This window comes from Phyllostomus discolor, chromosome 9 (assembly GCF_004126475.2).
Source record: "Phyllostomus discolor isolate MPI-MPIP mPhyDis1 chromosome 9, mPhyDis1.pri.v3, whole genome shotgun sequence".
In the NCBI taxonomy this organism is placed as follows: Eukaryota; Metazoa; Chordata; class Mammalia; order Chiroptera; family Phyllostomidae; genus Phyllostomus; species Phyllostomus discolor.
The window spans coordinates 63,556,417-63,578,284 of record NC_040911.2 but is presented as its reverse complement, the minus strand read 5'-3'; the positions used below and the strand labels follow the sequence as shown (position 1 = coordinate 63,578,284).

At 39.0% G+C, this 21,868-nt stretch overlaps 1 protein-coding gene across 2 annotated transcripts in view; it reads left to right on the top strand.

Moving 5' to 3' along the window:
* The window catches only part of XRN2 (5'-3' exoribonuclease 2), a 112,546-nt gene that overhangs the window by 11,476 nt on the left and 79,202 nt on the right, over window positions 1-21,868 (top strand). For both annotated transcript variants that reach the window (XM_036009472.1, XM_028523763.2), the window contains exons 2-6: window positions 15,422-15,549; window positions 15,626-15,737; window positions 17,872-17,983; window positions 19,467-19,525; window positions 19,602-19,691. In XM_036009472.1, coding sequence (XP_035865365.1) covers window positions 15,422-15,549; window positions 15,626-15,737; window positions 17,872-17,983; window positions 19,467-19,525; window positions 19,602-19,691 — 501 coding nt within the window. The remainder of the gene's footprint in view (window positions 1-15,421; window positions 15,550-15,625; window positions 15,738-17,871; window positions 17,984-19,466; window positions 19,526-19,601; window positions 19,692-21,868) is intronic.

The window sequence follows — 21,868 nt, the reverse complement described above, 5'->3', positions numbered from 1 at the left end:
ATTTTGTTTATCCATTTGTGTGCCCACAGACATTTGGGTGGTTTTCACCTTTTGATTATTATGAATAGTGCTGCTACATTTATGTATAAGTTTGTATGGACATGTTTTCATTTTATTGGGTATATACCTGGGAGTGGAATTTCTGGATAACATAGTAACTCTGTTTAATTATTTAAGGAATTGCCAGACTATTTTCCAAAGTGGCTGTTACATTTTACATTCCCACCAGCTATGTTTGAGGGATCCCGTTTCTCTAAGTAATTGCTGACACTTGTCATCTCCATCTTTTTTTAAGCCATCTTGGTGGGTGTGAAGTGGTATTTCATGGTGGTTTTGATTTACATTTCTCTTGTGGCTAGTCATACTGAGCATCTTTTTATGTACATATTGTTCATTTGTGTAGTTGGGGAATAGACTTTTCAGAGAGTTTGCCTATTTTTAAATTGGGTTATCTTACTATTATTTCTTAGCCCTCACCTGAGGATATGTTTTATTGATTTTAGAGAGAGGAAGATGGGTGGAGAGGGAGAGAGGGTGAGAGGGAAAGAGAAAGAAAGAGATGCATCCCACGCATGCCCTGACCAGAGGTTGAACCCACAACCTAGTATGTGCCTTGATGGCAGATCCATTCCTGCAACCTTTTGGTGTTTGGGAAAATGCTGCAACCAAATGAACCACCTGGCCAGGACATGTCTTTTTATTATTGAATTGTAAGAGTTTTTAAAAACCTATATGTTATGAATACAAGTTCTCTGTTAGATACATGATTTTCAGGTTTGTTTTTTCCCATTCTAAGTTGGCTTTCCACTTTATTCACAGTGTCCTTTTGTAACTGGCAGCCTGGCGTCCAACCACTTGTTACCATGTATATGCATACATGAAGATTAGTGGGGAAGGAAATAGGTTTTTATAAACAGGGTTCCCAATTTGAAGGGGCTGGTAGCAGTCCTACTCTGAGCCAGTCCCTCCTGCCAAACGCTGAAAACTAGCCACCCCCAGGAAGATTAAAGTCCAAATCCATGTCCAGAAGTTTCCCTTTATTGTGTATCTGTAGCCCAAGGATGCTACTTGACTGTTCTCTGTCTCTACAGTTCCAGGGCTCTCTCCCTCTGGTGCCAGAGTTGCTATTGCCTCGCAGCAGCTCTCTCTCTCTCTTCCCCTCTCAGGATCTGGGGTGGCCTGACAGACCACCCCAGACGGTTGTGCAGGAGAAGCTCCGGCCGGGAACTTCTCAGTTAATGCCTCTGTGTGCTGCTCTCAGGGTGGGAGAGTGAAAGCAGTCCAGGACCCATGTGCTGTGCTGCGTTGTGTCACAAAGGCTGGTTCCCAGGGCAGCACACATCGGAGCATGAAACCCTGCCTCCAGGAGCTGGCTTCCAACCCTTCGAGGCCTAACCCCAAGTGGTCCCAGAGTCTGCTGCTCCCGTCCAAGCGGGGCAAAAGCCAGAATCCAAGAAGCCGAAAGGGCCAAGCGTCCCAATAGACCAAGAGTGAGCATCTCCCCACCTTCTGTTTAAAAGTCCTTTCTTAGAATCCCTTTTACTCTGGAAGCCAGTGTGAGTGTCCACCTTTTTATCCAGTAAGAGCTGTTGTTGGCCATGTTTTCCATTGCCCTTCTTTCAGCTGCCATGTTGCCTAAGGGGGCAAAGTCTTGAACCAGCATGCTCTGTATAAGGCTTCCTTCTGCAGAGTCACAAGCTGCCCGCCTGCTTTTCACAATCTCCATCAGCCCCTCCCTTCACCAGGAGGGCAAGCCACTTTTAATTATAAATTCTGCCTAGGGGTTTTCTCCCTGCTTCCTGCCTTTTCCAGCAGTTTGGCCTGACACTCTGTTACATTTTGGTGCATAAAAGTTCTTGGCTTTAATGAAGAAGTCTATTGTTATTGTTGCTTGTGCTTTGGGTGTCATAAATAAGAATATATGGCTAAATTTATGCCTCTGTTTTTGTCAAAGAGTTTTATAGTTTAAACTCTTAAATTTAGGCATATGACCACTTATAAATAAACTTTTATGCATGGTGTGAGGTTAGGGGCCAACTTTATCATTTTTTTTTTGCATGTGCCTCTCCAGTTGTCACAGTACCATTTGTTGAAAACTGCTCTTTCCCCATTGAAAGGTCTTGACTCTCTTGTCAAAAGTCAGTTGACTGTAGATGTATGGGTTTATTTCTGGTTTTTTAGTTCTCTTCCTTTAATTTGTATGTTTATCTTCCTTCCTTTAATTTGTATGTTTATCTTCTTACCAGTACCACATTGTTTTGAATACTGTTGCTTTGTAGTTTTATTTTATTTTTTTATTTTTTATTTTTATAACTATTTTTTATTGGTTTTGCCATAACAGTTGTCCTGATTTTTTCCCCTTTGCCCCCTTCCACCCAAAACCCCCACACACTCAGGAAATAGCCCCACCATTGTTCATGTCCATGGGTCATGTGTATAAGTTTTTTGTCTACTCTATTTCCTATACTGTATTTTACAGTCTCATGGCTAGTCTGTAACTACCTATTTATACTTAATACCCTCACCTCTTCACCCATTCGCCCACACCCCCCTCCCATCTGGCAATCATCAAAACACTCTTGGTATCCATGATTCTGTCTCTTCTTGTTTGTGTAGTTTGTTTCTTTAGATTTAATTGTTGATAGATTTGTAATTTTTGCCATTTTATCATTCATAGCTTTGATCTTTTTTTTAAATTAGTCCCTTTAACGTTTCATATAGTAATGGTTTGGTGATGATGAACTCCTTTAGCTTTTTTTGTCTGGGAAGCTCTTTATTTGCCCTTTGATTCTAAATGATAACTTTGTTGGGTAGAGCAATCTTGGCTGTAGGTCCCTGCTTTTCATGACTTTGAATATTTCTTGCCAATCCCTTCTAGCCTGAAAGGTTCCTTTAGAGAAGTCAGCTGACAGTCCTGTGGCATTTCCCCTGTAGGTAACTAACTGCTTTTCTCTTGCTGCTTTTGATTCTCTCTTTATCTTTAACCTTTGGCATTTTAATTATGATGTGCCTTGGAGTGGGCCTATTTGCATCCATCTTGTTTGGGACTCTCTATGCTTCCTGGACTTGCATGTCTATTTCCTTCACCAAATTAGGGAACTTTTCTTTCATTATTTTTTCAAATTTTCAATTTCTTGCTCTTTCTCTTCTCTTTCTGGCATCCCTATGATAGGAATGTTGGAAAGCTTGAAGTTGTCTCAGAGGCTGCTTATACTATCCTCATTTGGTGGGGGGGGGTTCTTTTTTTACAGTCTTTCTAATTGGTTGTATTTTGCTTTTTTATATTTCAAATCATTGATTTGATTCTCATCTTCATGCATTCTACTGTTATTTCCCCATAAATTGTTCTTATTTCAATTAGTGAATCTTTTGTTTCCCTTTGGATCTTTTTTATGCTATTGAGGTCCTCACTAAGCTCCTTGAGCATCCTTATAAACAACATTTTGAGCTCTGTATCTGATAGATTGCTTATCTCCACTTTGTTTAGCTCTGTTTCTGGAGTTTTGGTCTGTTCTTCACTTGGGCTGTGTTCCTTTTTCTTCTCATTTTGGCAGCCTCCCTGTGTTTGTTTCTGTGTATTAGGTAGAGCTGCTTTGGCTCCATGTCTTTGTAGTGTGGCCTAATGTAGTAGATTTCCTGTAGGGTCCAGTGGCACAGCCTCCCCTATCACCCAAACTGGGTACTCAAGGTATGCCCTTTAAGTGGGCTGAGTACACCCCTCTCTTGTAGTTGAGACTTGGTTGCTGTTAGCAGATCAGTGGGAGGGATTTACCCAGGACTGTTAGCTGCAAGGATTGACTGTGGCCACTTACCACCAACCTCTGCCTTCTGTGTAGGATCAGCTGTGCAGGGGTAGGGTAATGGTGGTCTGTAGCTGTCCACTGGGTGAGCTGGCCCTGGGATTTCCTGGGTGATGCAGGCCAAGGTCAGCCCCCACCTGTGTTTTGCTCGTGGTCACCCTCCCTGAGCTATAAAGCAATCTGAGATGGCTGCTGCTTGTGCTGGGCTTGGAGATTTCCAGGCAAAGCCAAGCTGTGAATGTAGGCTGGCTGCTGCTAGTGCTAGGTCTGGGACTCACTGAGGCCAGCTGTTGCTTGTTGGAGAGGATTTAGGAAGTTGTGAAGTGTGAGCCAAGGGCAATCATTCATAATGGAAAAGCAGCTTGGGTGGGTCCATAAGTTGGGTAGAACATTGTCTCTGGGGATATCCAAGGTGGTTCACCTAGTGTTAGGCAAGTTGATGGAGTCAGATATGGCACCAGATTGCTGGTTCTGTGGGTGGAGGGTTTAGAAAAGGGATTATGGCCTCTGCTTGCCTTGATGCTAGACACTTCATTTTCTCCCTGTATGCCACTGGTGCTTTCAAAGCTGCTGCCTCGGTTCTGGAGCTCAGAGGGAGTGAGTCTGAGTAGGCGACTCTGTGTGTGGGGTCTTTAAGAGGAACTGCTTGGTGTCCCAGAAGTTTCTTCCATCAACTCAGTCTCCACTGGTTTTTGCAGCCAGAAGTTGTGGGGACTTATTTTCCTGGCACTGGAACTCTGGGCTGGGGGGCTTGGCGTGGGGCTGGGATTCCTCATTCCTGAGATAGCCCTCCTGAATTTTTATTCATGTGGGTGTGGGACCATCCTGTTCCATATCTATGCCCCTTCTACCAGTCTGGATGGATGTGGTTTCTTTAATTCCATAGTTTTCAGGTTTCCCTTCAACTCAATTTTTAATGCTCCTGAGTGGTGATTGTTTTATATTTTAGTTGTAATTTTGATGGTTGTGCAAAGAGGCAAGCCATGTCTGCCTATGCTGCCATTTTGACTGGAAGTCCAACTGTAGTACATTTTGAAATTGGGAAGAATAAATCTTCCTATTTAGTTGTCATTTTCAAGATTATTTTGATGATTCTGCTTCCCTCACAGTTCCTTGATTTATTCATTCATTTTTATTGAATTTATTGGGGTGATAGTAGTCAACAAAATCATACAGATTTTAGGTGCACAACTCTACAACAACACATCATCTATACACTGCATTATGTATCCACCCCCCAAAGTCTCCTTCCATCACCATTTATCCCCCCATACCCTCGTCTGCTTCCTACTACCCCACCTTTTCTCACTGATCAACACACTGTTGTCTGTGTCCATGAGTTGTTTTCTCACTTTTTTCTTTTTGGTTAGTACCTCCATTCTCCCAGACCCTGACTCATACCCCTCAACTGACAGTTGTCAGCCTTCTCTTTCTGAATCTGTCTCTGTTTTGCTGGTTAGTTCATTTTGTTCATTAGATTCCACTCAGAGTGAAATCATCTGGTAATTGTCTTTCTCTGACTGATTTATTTCACTTAGCATAATATTCTCTAGGTCAATCCATGCTGACACAAAGGGGGGTAAGATATCCTTCTCTCTCTCTCTCCCTCCCTCCCTCTCTCTCTCTCTCTCTCTTTTTGGCTGAGTAATATTCCATTGTGTAAATATACCACAAATTTTTTTATCCACTCATCTACTGGTGGACAGTTGTGCTGCTTCCAAGTATTGCCTGTTGTAAATAATGCTGCAGTGAACATAGAGGTGCATATGTTATTTCGAACCAGTGTTTGGGTTTCTTTGGATGCATGCCTAGAAGTGGAATTGCTCAGTAATTGGGCAGTTTCATTTTTAATATTTTGAGATATCTCCATACTGCTTTCCACAGTGGCTGCACCACTCTGCTTACTCATCAACAGTGCACAAAGGTTCCCTTTTCTCCATATCCTCGCCAACACTTGTTTGTTGACTTATTGATGATAGCCATTGTGACAGGTGCAAAGTGATCTCTCATTGTAGTTTTAATTTGCATTTCTCTGATAATTAGTGGTGTTGACCATCTTTTCATATGTCTATTGTCCATCTGTATATCCTCTTTGGAGAAGTAGCTATTCAGGTCCTTTGCCCATTTTTTAATTGGGTTGTTTGATTTTTGGTGTTGAGTTTTATTACTTTCTTTTAAATTTGAGGTATTAACCCCTTATCAAATGTGTGAACAAGTATGTCCTTCCATTCATTGGGTTGGTTATCTTTTCATTTTGTTGATAGCTTCCTTTGCTGTGCCAAACCTTTTTAGTTTGATGTAGTCCCATTGGTTTATTTTTTTCTTTTGTTTCCCCTGCCTGAGGAAATATATCAGAAAAAATAATGTTACAAAAAATGTCTGAGATTTTACTGCCCTTGTTTTCTTCTACAATTTTTATGGTTTTGAGTCTTACACTGAAGTGTTTAATCTATTTTGAGTTTTATTGTTTTTTAATGATTGTTTTTTATTTTTTAGCATTTTTTATTAATATTTGAATATAGTTGTCTCCATTTTCCCACCACCACTTTCTCCTGCTGCATCCACCCCCACCTCCCACCCTCAATACTAACCCCCTTTGGCTTTGTCCATGGATCCTTTATACATGTTTTTTGCCGACCCTTTTCCTTCTTTCCCCCATTATTTCCCTTCTGCCACTCATGGATTTTATTCTTATATATTGTATAAGAAGGTTGTCTAGTTTGATTTTTTGCATTTATCTCCAATTTTCCCAACACCATTTATTGACTAGACTGTCTTTACCCCACTGTATGTTTGTGCCTCCTTTGTCAAATATTAGTTGACTTTAATGGTACAGGTTTATTTCTGGGCACTCTGTTCTGTTCCATTTATCTATACATCTGTTTTTATGCCAGTACAATGTTGTTTTGATTACTATGGCCTTGTAGTATAGTTTGATATCAGGTAGTGTGATTCCTCCAACTCTGTTCTTTCTCAAGATTGCTTGGCTCTTCGGGGTCTTTTTGGAATATTTGTTCTAGTTCTGTGAAATATGCCATTGGTATCTTCGTGGGAGTTGCATTGAGTCTATAGATTGCTTTCGGTAGAATGGTCATTTTAATGATGTCAGTTCTTTCTGTCCATGAACATAGTATATGCTTCCACTGATTTGTATCTTCAGTTTCTTCAGTGTCTCATAATTTTCCAAGTACAGGTTTTTGCATCTTTGTTTAAATATATTGCTAGGTGTTTTATTCTTTTTGATGCAATTGTGAATGGGATTATTTTTTTGGTTTCCCTTTCTGATAGTTCATTATTGGTGTATAAAAATCCAACTGATTTATGGATATTTATTTTGTATCCTGCTTCTTTACTGAATTCATTAATCAGTTCTAGTAGTTTCTTGGTGGAATTTTTATAGAATTATCTATGTATAATACCATGGCTTCTGCAAATAATGACCATTTTACTTTTTTTCAGCTTGGATGCCTTTTATTTCTTCTTGTCTGATTGCTGTGACTAGGACTTTCAGTACTCTATTGAAAAAGAATGGGGAAAGCGGATATCCCCGTCTTGTTCCTGATCTTAAGGGAAATGCTTGTGGTTTTTGTCCATTGAGTATAACATTGGCTGTAGGTTTGTCATATATGGCCATTACTATATTGGTTTCCCTCTGTTCCCACTTTGTTGAGAGTTTTTATCATAAATGAGTGCTGGACTTTATGAATTTTAGAATGAGCTTCCAAGTTAAGTTTTTCTTTCTTTTTTCTTTTTTTAATCCTCACCTGAGAACATTTTTTATTGCTTCTGTAGAGAGGTGAAGGGATAGAGGGAATCATCAGTGCAAGAGAGAAGCACCAATTGGTTGCCTCCTGTATGCTCCTGGACCTGGGATTGTACATGCCCAGACCAAAGACTTAATCCACAACCTTAGGTATGTGACCTGACTGGGAATCAAACCCACAACCTTTTGGTTATAGGACAACACCCCATCCACTGAGCCACATCAGCCAGAATGTTTTTCATTTTTTGTCAATGTATTGTAATAATTAGTTATTAATATTTCCATACTGTTGTTAATGAGAGTTTCTTAATTTTATTTTTTGGATTGCTCATTGCAAGAAGTTAAATTGGTTTTGTATATTCTTCTTGAATCCTGCAACCTTAAAAAACTAATTTCTTTTAGTGGATTCCTTAGGATTTTTTACATAAAGATGATGTCATGCAAAACAGGATGGTTTTATTCCTTGTTTCTAATACAAATGCCTTTCTTTTCTCTTCCTTTTTTTCCTCGTTTTCTTTCCTTCTTTACTTCCTTCTTCCTCCTTTTTTTTTGCCTAATTGTCCTAATTAGAACTTTGACTACAGATTAGAATAGAAATAGCAACCAGTGGACAAAATCATCCTTGTCTTACTACACCTGATCTTAGAGGGAAACCTTCCACTATGTTATCATTAACTATGATGTGAACTGGATTTTTTGTTTTGTAGGTACCCTTTATAGTGAGGAACTTCCCTTTTATTCCTAGTTCATGGGTGTTTTTTTTTTTTTCTGAAATCATGAAAGGGTGTTGGGTTTTTGTCAAATGCTTTTTGTACATCCATTGAGATGGGCATGCAGCTTTTGCTTTTCATTCTGTTCATCTGATATTTTAATTAATTTTTGGATGTTAAACCAACTTTGCATCCCTAGGATAAATCCTACTTAGTCATGATGTATAGTCTTTTTTATATATTGCTGAATTCAGTTTGGTAGTATTTTTTTGAGGAGTTTTACATCCATGTTCTGCAAAGATGTTAATCTATAATTTTGTTTCCTTATTAGATCTTTGTCTGGTTTTGGTATCAGGGTGATATTGGCCTTATATGTGTTGGAAGGTGGTTTGTTTTTCTGTTTTTTGGGTTTTTCTGGAAGGTTTGTGAAGAATTTATATTCTTCTTAAATGTTTAATACCATTTAGTGGTGAAACCATCTAGACCTAGGCATTTTTTGTGGGTAGCTTTTTGTTTACTGATTCAGTCATTTCACTTTCTTATACTTTTATTCAAATTCTCTCTTGATTCTGTAGTATGTGTCTTATTAGTAATTTGTCCATTTCATCAAATAAATACATCATTTATTTGTTGGTATATTATTATAATGTTTCTTTATAATCCTTGTTTTCTCTCTAAGATTGGCAGTAATTTCCTCTCTTTTGTTCCTGATTCTAGTAATTTGAATATTCTCTTTTTCTCGGTTATACTGACCAAAAGTTTGTCAGTCTTTTCAAAGAACCAGCTTTTGGTTTCATAAAGTTTTTTCTTTATTATTATTTTTTGTTGTTACCTGTTTTATTAATTCCCATTCTAATGCTTATTGTTTCCTTCCTTCTGATTAATTTGGGTTTAATTTGCTCTTATTTTTCTAGTGGCTTAAGGTGGAAGGTTGGATTTAAGGGAAATCTAAAGTTCTGTAGTTTGGAATCTGACTTAAGAACAGTGGAAACTCTCATTCCAGTGGAACCTTTTTCTAATGTTGTTAAACAAAAATACATTTATTTAGCTATTAGCAAACAGCAAATATGAGGTATCTGCTTAATGTTTGAGGAGCCAGAAAGCCTTATAATGTTGATGGGAACAGTAGGTAGGTGTGAAATTTCATTTGGGGGGTTTACTTCAAAACCTGTGGAGTGTTTTTTTTGTTTTTGTTTTTTTTTATACAGACAATTCGTATATTTGTACCAGCTTTACTTTTGTAAGTACTTTCTTTATCTTGATCCCTTGGCTTCCCCTCCCCCTACAAATAGGGTATTTCCCACTGCCTATTTGGGATGCATATATCCTCCCTTTTCCCCTGAAGTGGAGGAATGGACTTTCCCATTGGCAGAACTACCTTGACCACCAGGCTTCTGGGTAGATGTGCTCCCTGTTCTTCTGGGGAACTGCTAGTCAGCCAGCCAAAGTACTTCACTACCCTTCATACTCAAGCACCTGTGTTCTCTGGGAATACCTATCTCAAGTTGCCATGTGGCTGTTCCTGCTGCTGCTGCTGCTAATGGATTATCCACAGACTATCTCTTGAGTCCCTTCTCTGGGCCTCCCACTTCTTGGCAGCAGACCACCTCTCTGCATGTTTTAGGCTGTGCTCCATTTGGCAGATCTAGTTTTGCACATTTCAAGTCACAGAGGGTTCTGGTTTTCTAGCACACTGAGCAGCTGTGGGTGTGTTTATTTTTACTCTTGGGGTCTTGGGGTAGAAAGGGAAGGCTGGTCACTTTATCATTTGGAAAACCTAAAAGAATGAAAAAGTGACTTGAAATGAATTGGTTTTAGGTTTCAGAGTGGCTTTTTTTTTTTAGCTGCCCTTTGATTGATTAAAGATCTGTCCTTGGCTTACTAGCATTATTTTTGGCAGGGCTCTTGAGTGAGTTCCTTTGTTCAGCATCAAAATTTTCTCCTAAGTAAAGAATTTCTGGATTTACATAATTGATGTGTTGAATATATCTGTAGTACTCCTCAACAAAGTATGTTTAGTTTTCTTATTGAAGGCAGTTGGAGCTTTTTTATTTTTTTAATTAGTACCTACCATGCCCTCTTCCCCATACTCTGCTTTCTCTGTAGTATTAGTTCTCATGCAACTATATTCAACATTCTTTGAAGATCTGACTAGTGCTGCATTAGGTACCAGGGCAGAGATTAGCAAGCCAGTGACTTCTTGTTTTGGGTTTATTTTAAATATATTTTATTGATTATGCTATTACAGTTGTCCCATTTACCCCCTTCACTCCCCTCCCCCCTGCACACCCCCTCCCACCCACATTCTCCCCCTTTACTTTATGTCCATGTGTCATAAGTTCTTTAGCTTCTACATTTCTCATACCATTCTTGCCCTCCCCCTGTTTTCTCCCTGCCGTCTATGCTACTTATTCTCTGTACCTTTTCCCCCCTCTCTCCTCTTCCCACTCCCCTGTTGCTATCCCTCCATGTGATCTCCATTTTTGTGGTTCTGTTCCTGTTCTATTTGTTTGCTTAGTTTGCTTTTGTTTTAGGTGTGGTTGTTAATAACTGTGAGTTTGCTGTCTTTTTACTGTTCATATTTTTATCTTCTTTTTCTTAGATAAGTCCCTTAACATTTCATATAATAAGGGTTTGGTGATGATGAACTCCTTTAACTTGACCTTATCTGAGAAGCACTTTATCTGCCCTTCCATTGTAAATGAAAGCTTTGCTGGATAGAGCAATCTTGGATGTAGGTCCTTGCTTTTCATGTCTTGGAATACTTCTTTCCATCCCCTTCTTGCGTGTAAGGTCTCTTGAGAAATCAGCTGCAGTCTAATGGGAACTCCTTTGTAGGTAACTGTCCCCTTATCTCTTGCTGCTTCTTAGAATTCTCTCCTTCATTTTAATCTTGGCTAATGTAATTATGATGTGCCTTGGTGCATTCCTCCTAGGGTCCAACTTCTTTGGGACTCTCTGAGCTTCATGGACCTCCTAGAAGTCTATTTCCTTTGCCATATTGGGGAAGTTCTCCTTTATTATTTGTTCAAATAACTTTTCCACTTGTTGCTCTTCCTCTTCTCCTTCTGGTACCCCTATAATTCAGATGTTGGAACGTTTCAAAATGTCCTGCATGTTCTTAAGCCTCTTCTCATTTTTTTTTAATTCTTATTTCTTCCTTCTTTTCTGATTGTTTTTTTCTTCCTTCTGATCCACTCCATTGATTTGAGACCCAGTTTTCTTTGTATCACTGTTGGTTCCCTGTGCATTTTTCTTCTTTTCACTTAGTGTAGCCTTCATTTTTCCATGTAATTTGCGACCAAATTCAACCAATTCTGTGAGCATCCTTATCACCAGTGCTTTGAACAGTGCTCACTATGCATCTGTTAGGTTGGCTATCTCTTGGTGGCTTAAAAATATTGGCTCTGGGGCTTTGATTTGTTCTTCCATTTGAGCCTTTTTTTTTCCTGTTACAAATGAGGGGTGGAGCTGGTCAACTCAGTTGCTGGGTTGTGAAGCTGTATGTGGGGGCGGGGTCAGAGAGGGAACAATGGTGCTTGCTCCACTCCCTGCCGAATCAGTCCCCTCTGCCGCTTCCCACAAGCAAATTGGGCCCTTTGGTGCTGATTCCCAGATGGGTGGGCTTGTGTATGATCTAGAACCCTGTGGGTCTCTCCACCAAACTCTCCTAGGGGCTGGGAGTCCCTTCTGACACCTCAACCTCCACAAGTGTTTTCAATCAGTGCTTTTAAGTTTTATTTCCTGGGGCTGGGGTCCTGGATTGTGCAGTCTGTCTCGCTGCCTGTTTTCACCTGGTTTATGTGCGCATGAATGTGTGACTGCGGACAGCCAGCTGCCTTGTGCGCCTCACTGGGTGTGCTTGTTGTCCCACACTCAGGGTCTGCCACCAGGGTCTGCTAGCTGCCGCCTACACCCTGTGCTCCTGGGACTGCCAGCCACCGCTTTTTCTTGCCACAACCCCTCTCCACTGGCTGCTGACTCTGCCCCTCTTATGGGTCTGGAAGAATGGTTGTTGGGACTTCCGTACAGCTCAATTTTCTGTCTTTTCTGGTTGTTTTTTTGTTTCTAAATTTTTGTTGTCCTTAATTTTGGTTGTCAACTTCTTGTTTTCATAAACAAAGTTTTATTGGAATAGAGCCGTATCCATTCATGTTCGTATTATGACTGCTTGCACTTTACAAAGGGAGCTAGGCATTGTTGTAACTGAGATGTAATACAAGTCTAAAATATTAATTCACTAGCTTGCTGGGATGCATAAAGGAAATAGGTCTCAACTCTCTTGAGTATAGTGTCTGCGTGGTGTAGGGGAAAGGAAAATGTGGAGTTTGTAGTGTAGTTCTCCTGAGTATAGTGTCTGTTTGGGGTAGGGGAAAGGAAATGTGGAGTTTGTAGTGTAGTTCTCCTGAGTATAGTGTCTGCTTGGGGTAGGAGAAAGGAAAATGTGGAGTTTGTAGTGTAGTTCTCTTGAGTATAGTGTCTGCTTGGGGTAGGAGAAAGGAAAATGTGGAGTTTGGAGTATAGAGGTTAGATGGAGAGTTAGCCTCCTGCCTTCATAGTTTGTTTTTGGGGGTCATCAGGTTATCTTCTGTAGTCTCCCTCAAAATTGGCCTCCTGCTTTCTTTACCACTTACTCCATTCACTGCTTTTTTTTTTTTACTTTAAATTTTATTTTTCAATTACACTTAACATCCAGTGTTATTTTGTATTAGTTTCAGGTATACAGTTTAGTGGTTAGACAGTATACATTTCTATTCACTGCTTCTGATGAAGCCCTTTTTTCCTGATTCACAGCATGTTTGTGTAGAATACTGGTAGCTTCTTTCTTGTTCTGCTTTAAATCCCTTTTGATACCCTTTACTCCCAATTATAAATAAGAATTGAGGCCCAATTTCTTTCCTGCCCCTCTCAAAGATAGCCACTGTCCTGACATTGTGGTTTATCCCTTGCTTTTCTCTATGCTTTCATTGCATGTGTATTCATCCCTGAAGAATACCTAATATTGCTTTGTCTGTATTGTAGTTTCTTAATGTGGTAGGTATCCTGTATATGTTTTTTTCTGCAACTTGCTTTTTGGCTCAGCAGTATATTTGATATTATCCTGCTCTATATCTTTGACTCTCACTTGTGTCTGGCATTCCAGTATACGAACATGCCAGAGCTTATTAATACATTCAGTAGGCTCTTTTTTGCTAATGAAGTTGGTCTCTTATTTTCATTTTATTTTTTAAAGATTTGATTTATTTACTTTTAGAGAGGGGAAGCAAGAAAGAGAGGGAAACATCACTGTGTGGTTACCTCTTGCATACCCCCTACTGGGGACCTGGTCTGCAACCCAGGCATGTGCACTAGACTGGGAATTGAACCAGTGACCCTTCGATTCATAGGCTGGCACTCAATCCACTGAGCCACGCCAGCCAGGGCCTTATTTTTTATTTTTTTTCAACTGCTTTATTGAGATATATATCATGGAGTTCACCCATTTAAAGTATAAAATTCAGTCGTTTATAGTATATGTACAGAGTTGTACAACATTTACCATTATTTAATTTTAGAACATTTTTAGCACTCCCAAAAGAAATTTTGTACCCATTTGCAGTTACTTCCTGTCTCCCTTACCCTTTGCCCACCTTCAGATTGAAGCCAGTCTATTTCTGTTTCTAGATTTGTCTTCTTGATTGTATAAATGGTATCTTTTATGGTCTTCTGTGACTAGCTTTCACTTAACATGTGTTTTTGAGGTCCATCCATGCATGATGTGGTATGTGCATAGTGGGTATTTATTTATTTATTTATCTTCACCTTCGGATATGTCCATTGATTTTTTTTTAGAGATAAGAAGGGACTCGGGGTGGGCAGAGAAATGTTGATGTGAGGGAAGAACATTGACTGGTTGTTTTCCTGTATGCTCCCCGACCAGGAATTGAACCAGCACTATAGGTATGTGCCCAGCCTGGGAATCAAACCTGCAACCTCTGGTCTGTAGGAAGGCGCTCCCACCAGCTGAGCCACCTGGCCAGGGCCATGATGAGTTTTTAAACTGTTCACTTACTCTTTTTTTTTTTTGACTGTTACAAATGATGCTTTATATATATGGGAGAACTGGTATTTTTTTAAATGACTTCTACTATTTGTAACAGTAAAAGTGTGATCTCATATTCTTACCATTTGCTGAAGCTCTGGAAGAAAAAGACAAAGGTAATGTTCACCACAAAAATATAACAGTGCCTCCAGGACTAAGTAATGCACAGTCCTTACCTTTTGAAGAACTCAGTGTGATTGGATTAGAATGACAAATTAATTATAAAACCATGGAAGAGTTATAAGTGAATAAACAATTCTGAGGGAATGCAGAAGAAAGAGCAGTTAGTTTTTGAGATAATGTGTACAAAGTATTATAAAGTGACGTTTGACCTCAATCTAGACCCTGGAAAATAAATAGGATTTTAGGAAATGGAGGTTGGCAGGGAAGAAGGAGGAGAAACAGTGTGCCGAGGCACTGAGAGGTGATAGAGCATGTTCTAGGAACTTAGAAGAGTTAAGGTGGGCCTGATCAATGTTGTGGCAGGACAGGAGACTAGTAAGGGTCCAGGTTCATTGGTGTGCACCTGCTGCAGGAATCATTGGAAAAATTAGACAAGATTAAGACACAGCCACATTTGTATTTTAGAAAGAAAACTGACAGCATAGATGGTGGACTGGAGATAGGAGAGTGTAGAGGTGGGGCAGGCCATAAAGACTGTTCCGATCTTTCAGGTAAGAGATGATACTCTGTTGGTGATGGTAGTGGGAATAAGGAGCAGTGGAGATGCATTTTTCAGATTAAATTGACAGGATTTGTTGATAATGGATGGCGAGGGAAAAGAGTTCTAAGATGATTCCCCTGGTTTTCCACTTGGACATCTGAATGAGTTGAGAGGTTGATAAATATCTCCCATTTAATTAGGGTTAATTTGTTACATTGGAAGTTATAGATGCAATATCATAATTTCTTCTATAGATGAAATATCTACTTCAATTTGCTCTAAGGAGTAAAATCACTTTTTATCTTACGACCCAATTCAGAAATGAAACAGTTTCATACTGAGCCTAGGATGTGTTAATTTAGACTTGAACAATCAAACTACTATTAATTATCTCTTCCTCAGCCAAAAGAATGCAATGGTGTAAAGATTCCTGTTGATGCCAGTAAACCTAATCCAAATGATGTGGAGTTTGATAATCTATATTTGGATATGAATGGAATCATCCATCCCTGTACTCATCCTGAAGACAAGTATGTAACCCATTTTTGTCACCAGTATCACAAGTTACAGAGGAGTACTATGTTACATTGTTGCTTGTTATTATAGACCAGCACCAAAAAATGAAGATGAAATGATGGTTGCAATTTTTGAGTACATTGACAGACTTTTCAATATTGTAAGACCAAGACGACTTCTCTACATGGCAATAGATGGAGTGGTGAGTAATAAAATAATTAATTTAGAATCTTTTGGTTTTTGTTTTTGCTGTGTTGCTAGTGTTTACAGTGCAAGTCAGCTAAATGAAAAATATTGATTCCGGTCAATTTGAGAAAGCCTCATCCTTCAGTCCTTCAAAAATTTTTCTGTGCCTCTTTTGTGCCAGGTACTGTGAGATGCTGGAGATATTGGTGACTGTCTTTGTTTTTGAAGGGCTTACCACTAAAGGGACAGAATCATAAGTAAATGAGTGTGGTTAGTTACCAATTAATGGGCTTCATGGGAACTAAGTAACACAAGCAGAGTGTGGAGCAAGAGTGTCAAAGTCATTTTAACCGGGGGTCACATCAGCCTCATGGTTGCCTTCAAAGGACCCAATGGAATTTTAAGACTGTATAAATGTAACTAATCATTAACTAGGGGCAAGGACCTCTGCGCTGCCTCGGGGTAGAAACAAAGTACCAGGCTGGATAAGACAAGATGGAGAGTGGGGTTTGGCCCGCTGGCCTTGTGTTTGTCACCTGTAGTGTAAGGGGAAGAGGTTGTCAGTGCTACTCAGGAACTTAGGAGATAGAGAGGAGGTGACTTCTGTCCCATTTCTCAAAGGATAAAAATAATTAGAGATTTGTGGGCAGTGGAGGGGAGTAGTGTTGGGACAGACATAGGGAATGAGGACCTTCCAAGTTACTCAGATGTGCCGTGCCCTTTGACCACACTGACACATTTTTGATGACTACAGGTGTTTTAGATTGGAATGGGAAACAGAACAATGGCTTGAGAACACCTTGCCTGCCACACTCAGGAGTTTTGATTTTATCCTATAGACAGTGGATAGTCATCAAAATCACTTAAGAGAGGAATAACTTACTGACCTATGATAACAACACCAAGTTGCTTAGGTTATAAATAACCAACAAACTACATTATCAGGGTTCAAGGAAAATTAAGGTAAATCATCACCCTAAATTTATTTAGCCATACACAAATAGTTTTTCTTTTTTTTATATTTAGTAATCCTAGTGGGTAATAGAATGATTTTATAAATCTAGAAAGCTTTGGGTCCAAGAAGATTTTTTTCAGTGAGGTTCTATTTACTCAGTGAAAAATCTTGGCTACTTGATAACTTGTTAAGTTGTAGTTTAAGTGGAGTAAAGAACAAAGGGAACAAGAAATGTGTTTTATTTGGAGCATATTTCAATTCACATTTAGCTAAATTTCTTGTAGAAAGTCTTTAACTTTAGTGTTGCTATATCAAGTATAAAACATGTGCCTGTTTTTTATATGTATGTATATGTCTCTAAGACATTTTTCATTAAGATAGAACTGTAGATCATAGAATTTTGTACTTGAAGGAGATTAGGCAATCTCATTTTACAGGAATGGGAAACTATCTAAAGAGAATATAAAATAACTTATAGTTATGGACAGATACTTCAGAAATCCCTTCTAACACCAGAACTCAGTTAAAAATTTCAAAACCTTATAGGCCAGTTCACTTCATTCAGGCTTATTTGGTGATTGAATTGCATTTGGTCAGAGTGATTTAAAAGTACTTCTAGTTAAAACCTTGTTCCCTTTTTAACTGCTGTACCTTACTGTGGTGACAATAGTAGTAAAAACCTCACTGTGGGATATACAAAGTAGAAATGCCATGAGGTCTTACGGATCAAGAAATAGTTTTCTTTTGCTTTTTCTGGTGTTTTATGGAGCATTGTGGATCCCACTGGAGACCATCCTTCTTTTTAGGCTTGGACTTAGAGAAGGTCTCTCTGATTCTGGTTCTGTAGAAACTTATCAGAAAAGACCCTGCTGGTTGGGTCTTTTAGTAAAATGAGCTTTCCTTGTTGGGAAACTGTAACCCAATGGAGCTGATGTTAGATTGTGGGCCCTGCAGTGTTAAGTGCTATGGTTTCACAGGATGTTTGTCCATCTGACTGAGCTCACCTTTTAGGTATTTGGTCCAAATTTAAGTTCTCAGGGTCTATTGTCTATTATGAAAAGATTGTGTTAGAGATATTACTTAACCTTTTCCATCTTAGTGTACTATTTTCATAAGAACAACTGATTCAAAATGTATAGGTTTAATTGTAAATATTTTGAATAGTATTATTTGAATATGAAATACATGTTTTTAGGCGCCACGTGCTAAAATGAATCAACAGCGTTCTAGGAGGTTCAGAGCATCAAAAGAAGGAATGGAAGCAGCAGTAGAGAAGCAGCGAGTCAGGGAAGAAATACTGGCAAAAGGTAAACAAAATGCTTCTTGAAGTTGGACTTTTTACAAGATGTATGGAGAAGGGGATAAGGTGGTAGCTTTTTCTTAGGAATAGGCAAAGTTTTAATTTAATTAGGATTCCAGAATATCCAAGGAAATTTTATATTTACTGTTGAAGAATAGTTCATTGAACCCTTCACTCCAATTAATAAGCTTGTTCATTTACATACTCTATAGTCAAAGAAAAACTTGGAAGTAAAAGGAGGCAATTCTGGTAGGTAGAACACATTGTCAATGCCTTTCAGGTCAGCTCTTAAGCTAACTTTTATGCATCTATAAAATAGAAATATATTAAGAGTGATATTATTTCTATGGGGCTGTTGGAAAGCTGCATTTCTGTAAACATTTTTCACAGATCAGCCTTGGTAGCTTGTTTACTGCTTCCCCTAAGAACTCAGCTCTGTATGAGGAGGCCTGGAATAATGTGATCCGTATTTACAGGCTTTCACTTTCAATATAGGTTGATGCCAGTAGGTGGCTGAGGCAGTGAGGTACCCAGGGTTTTCTCATGGGGGGATGTAGAATGGAGTGCGATCATCTTTGTAATTCCCCAAAGCCATGACATTTCTGATGGGTATATAGGTAGGAATAGACTGTCAGCAAAGGGGAAGGTCAGGGGTCCTGATACCCACTGGGACTGGCTCTCTCCCAAGACACCTGCGTGTGAAACAGGATATGGTCGTCGCAGAGTGATTTGTTTGGTATTTTATTATATAAGGCAATAGTGTGATAGACAAGGAAAGCCATAATTTGTTGGGTAGAGATATTGCGCTTGGCAGGTGAAAAGAAAGATACCATAGCTCAGGCCTGCAATTATAATAAATTTTTATGTTATTTTAATTTGCTGGAAGTATTCAAGTATGTCATCATTTAGCTGCAGCTTGTACTTAATGCTATACTTAATGCTATTATACTTAATGCTATAAAACCTGCTTGTATTTATGACAGGGTGTCTTTGATTTTAAAGATGTCTTTCTTGAAAATGTTATGAAATATATTTGTGTCTTGAGGAGAAGCTAATCAATGATACAGAGGAAAAGTACAATTTTAAAGGATTTTTATTGCCATTTAGTTGACAGTTTTGTTACTTAAATAAAGCTGTGATAAACCCAGCATTTTAATTTTGTTTTACTGGGCACCTTTATCCTAAGAACTTAGCAGAATTAAAATGCCTAACCCCATGTATGTGTGTGTGTTCTTCTACAGAGGGCATTGAAGAACATTAGCATTTTAATATTTTTATGTAACAATATAGTATCTTTTGTGTGCCCATATATTGTTTTGCGGTCATGTTAAAGCTTAAATTTGAGGGGAGGAACCTAATTTCCTCCCAAACGGGAGAACATTCTTCCTCAGGTGAGAATACTTCTTTAACCTTTTGTTATTATTCTGGCTTAATATTGAGTAATTCACTTTTTTTGTGGGGAGAACAAAACATTGCCTCTTTTTCTTTAGGTGGCTTTCTTCCTCCTGAAGAGATAAAAGAAAGATTTGATAGCAACTGTATTACACCAGTAAGTAGTCTCACACTTTTCTAACTCTTGCTAACTCTTAAGTCATAGGTTAATTTATTTCTTTGTTTCATTTTAGGGAACTGAGTTCATGGACAATCTTGCTAAATGTCTTCGCTATTACATAGCTGATCGCTTAAATAATGACCCTGGGTGGAAAAATTTGACAGTAAGTTTCACATTTTGGTACTTCAGAAAGATTAGGGTGATCATTTGAGGTTGTACTTTAGTATGATTGATATTATTTGTCCTTTCTTCCCCCCATAAAATGCTAGTTGACTGTTAGAGGAAGAAAAGTATAGAGAATTATTCGAAATGGGATACCTTACATGATACAGTTTTATAGACAGCAGAATTTTCTCTCAATGTCAATTTTGTCCTCTTATTATTATCACTATGAAGCCATAAAATTGGACTTAAATTTTATTTTATTTTATAAAAGATTTTGTTTGTTTTTGAAGGGGAAGGGAGGGAGAAAGGGAGAGAAAAGTCAATGTGTGGTTGCCTCTCATGCGCCCCCTACTGGGGACAGAACCTAGCCCACAACCCATGCATTTGCCCTGGCTAGGAATAGAACCAGCAACCTTTTGCTTCATAGCCTGGCACTCAATCCACTGAGCCACACCACCTGGGGCACAACTTAAATTTTAAAAATATATATGTGTGTGTGTATGTACATGAAAGTAATTTTTTAGTATATTTTATTGATTATGTTATTACAGTTGTCCCATTTTTTCTCCCCTTTACCCCCCTCCACCCTGTATCCCCCTTCCCTCCAGAATTCCCTCATGTCCATGAGTTGTACATATAAGTTCTTTAGCTTCTCCATTTCCTATACTATTCTTAGCTCCCCCCCATCTATTTTGTACCTACCATTTATGCTTCTTGTCCCCTGTACCTTTATCCCCAGTCTCCCTGCTGATGATAACCCTCCATGTGATGTCCATTTCTCTGATTATGATTCTCTTTCTTTTCTAGTTGTTTGCTTAGTTTGCTTTTGGGTTTTGTTTGTTTTTTTTAGGTTCAGTTGTAGATAGTTTTGAGATTGTTGTCATTTTACTGTTCACAGGTTTGATCTTCTTCTTTTTCTTAGATAAGTCCCTTTAATATCCCATATAATAAGGGCTTGGTAATGATGAACTCCTTTAACTTGACCTTATCTGGGAAGCACTTTATCTGCCTGCCCTTCCATTGTAAATGATAGCTTTACTGGGTAGAGTGATCATGGATGGAGGTCCTTGTCTTTCATGACTTGGAATACTTTTTTCCAGTCCCTTCTTGCCTGAAAGGTTTCTTTTGAGAAATCAGCTGATAGTTTTATGGGAACTCATTTGTAGGTTAACTGTTTCCTTTTCTCTTGCTGCTTTTAAGATTCTCTTCTTATGTTTAATCTTGAGTAATTTAATTATGATGTGTCTTGGTGTGTTCTTCCTTGGATCCAACTGCTTTCGGACTCTCTGAGCTTCCTGGACTTGCATGTCTATTCCCTTTTCCAGATAGAGAAAGTTCTCCTTCATTATTTTTTCAGATAAGTTTTCAATTTCTTGCTGTTGCTCTTCTCCTTCTGGCACCCCTGTGATTTGGATGTTGGAACATTTAAAGTTGTCCCGGAGGTTCCTAAGCTTCTCCCCTTCTTTTTGAATTCTTGTTTCTTCATTCTGTTCTGGTTGAATGTTTATTTCTTTTTTTTTTTTTAAGATTTTATTTATTTATTTTTTAGAGAGGGAAGGGAGGGAGAAAGAGAGAGAGAGAGAGAGAAACATCAGTGTGCGGTCGCTGGGGGCCGTGGCCTGCAACCCAGGCATGTGCCCTAACTGGGAATCAAACCTGCGACACTTTGGTTTGCAGCCCGTGCTCAATCCACTGAGCTATGCCAGCCAGGGCTTGAATGTTTATTTCTTTCTTCTTTTCCAAATCTTTGATTTGGAACCAGTTTTCTTCCCTTCGCTGTTGATTCCTGGTGTATTTTTCTTAATATCACTTTGTGTAGCCTTCATTTTTTTATTTTGCATGCATACTCAATCATTTCTGTGAGCATCCAGATTACTAGTGTTTTGAATTCTGCATCTGCTAGATTGGCTATCTCTCCATCACTTAGTTCTATTTTTGGAGCTTTGATCTGTTGTTTCATGTGGGCCGTATTTCTTTGGGCACACCTGTTACCTTGAAAGTGGTGGAACTTTAGGTATTCACTGTGGCAGGTCAACCCACTTCACTGTGTTGTGGTGCTCTCTGTTGGGGAGGGGTCAGAGAGGGAACTATGGTGCTTACTCTCAGCTGGCTTTCAGTCACCTCCCCTCCTACCTACAAGCGCATTGGGTCCTGCTGGTGCTGATTCCCAGGTGG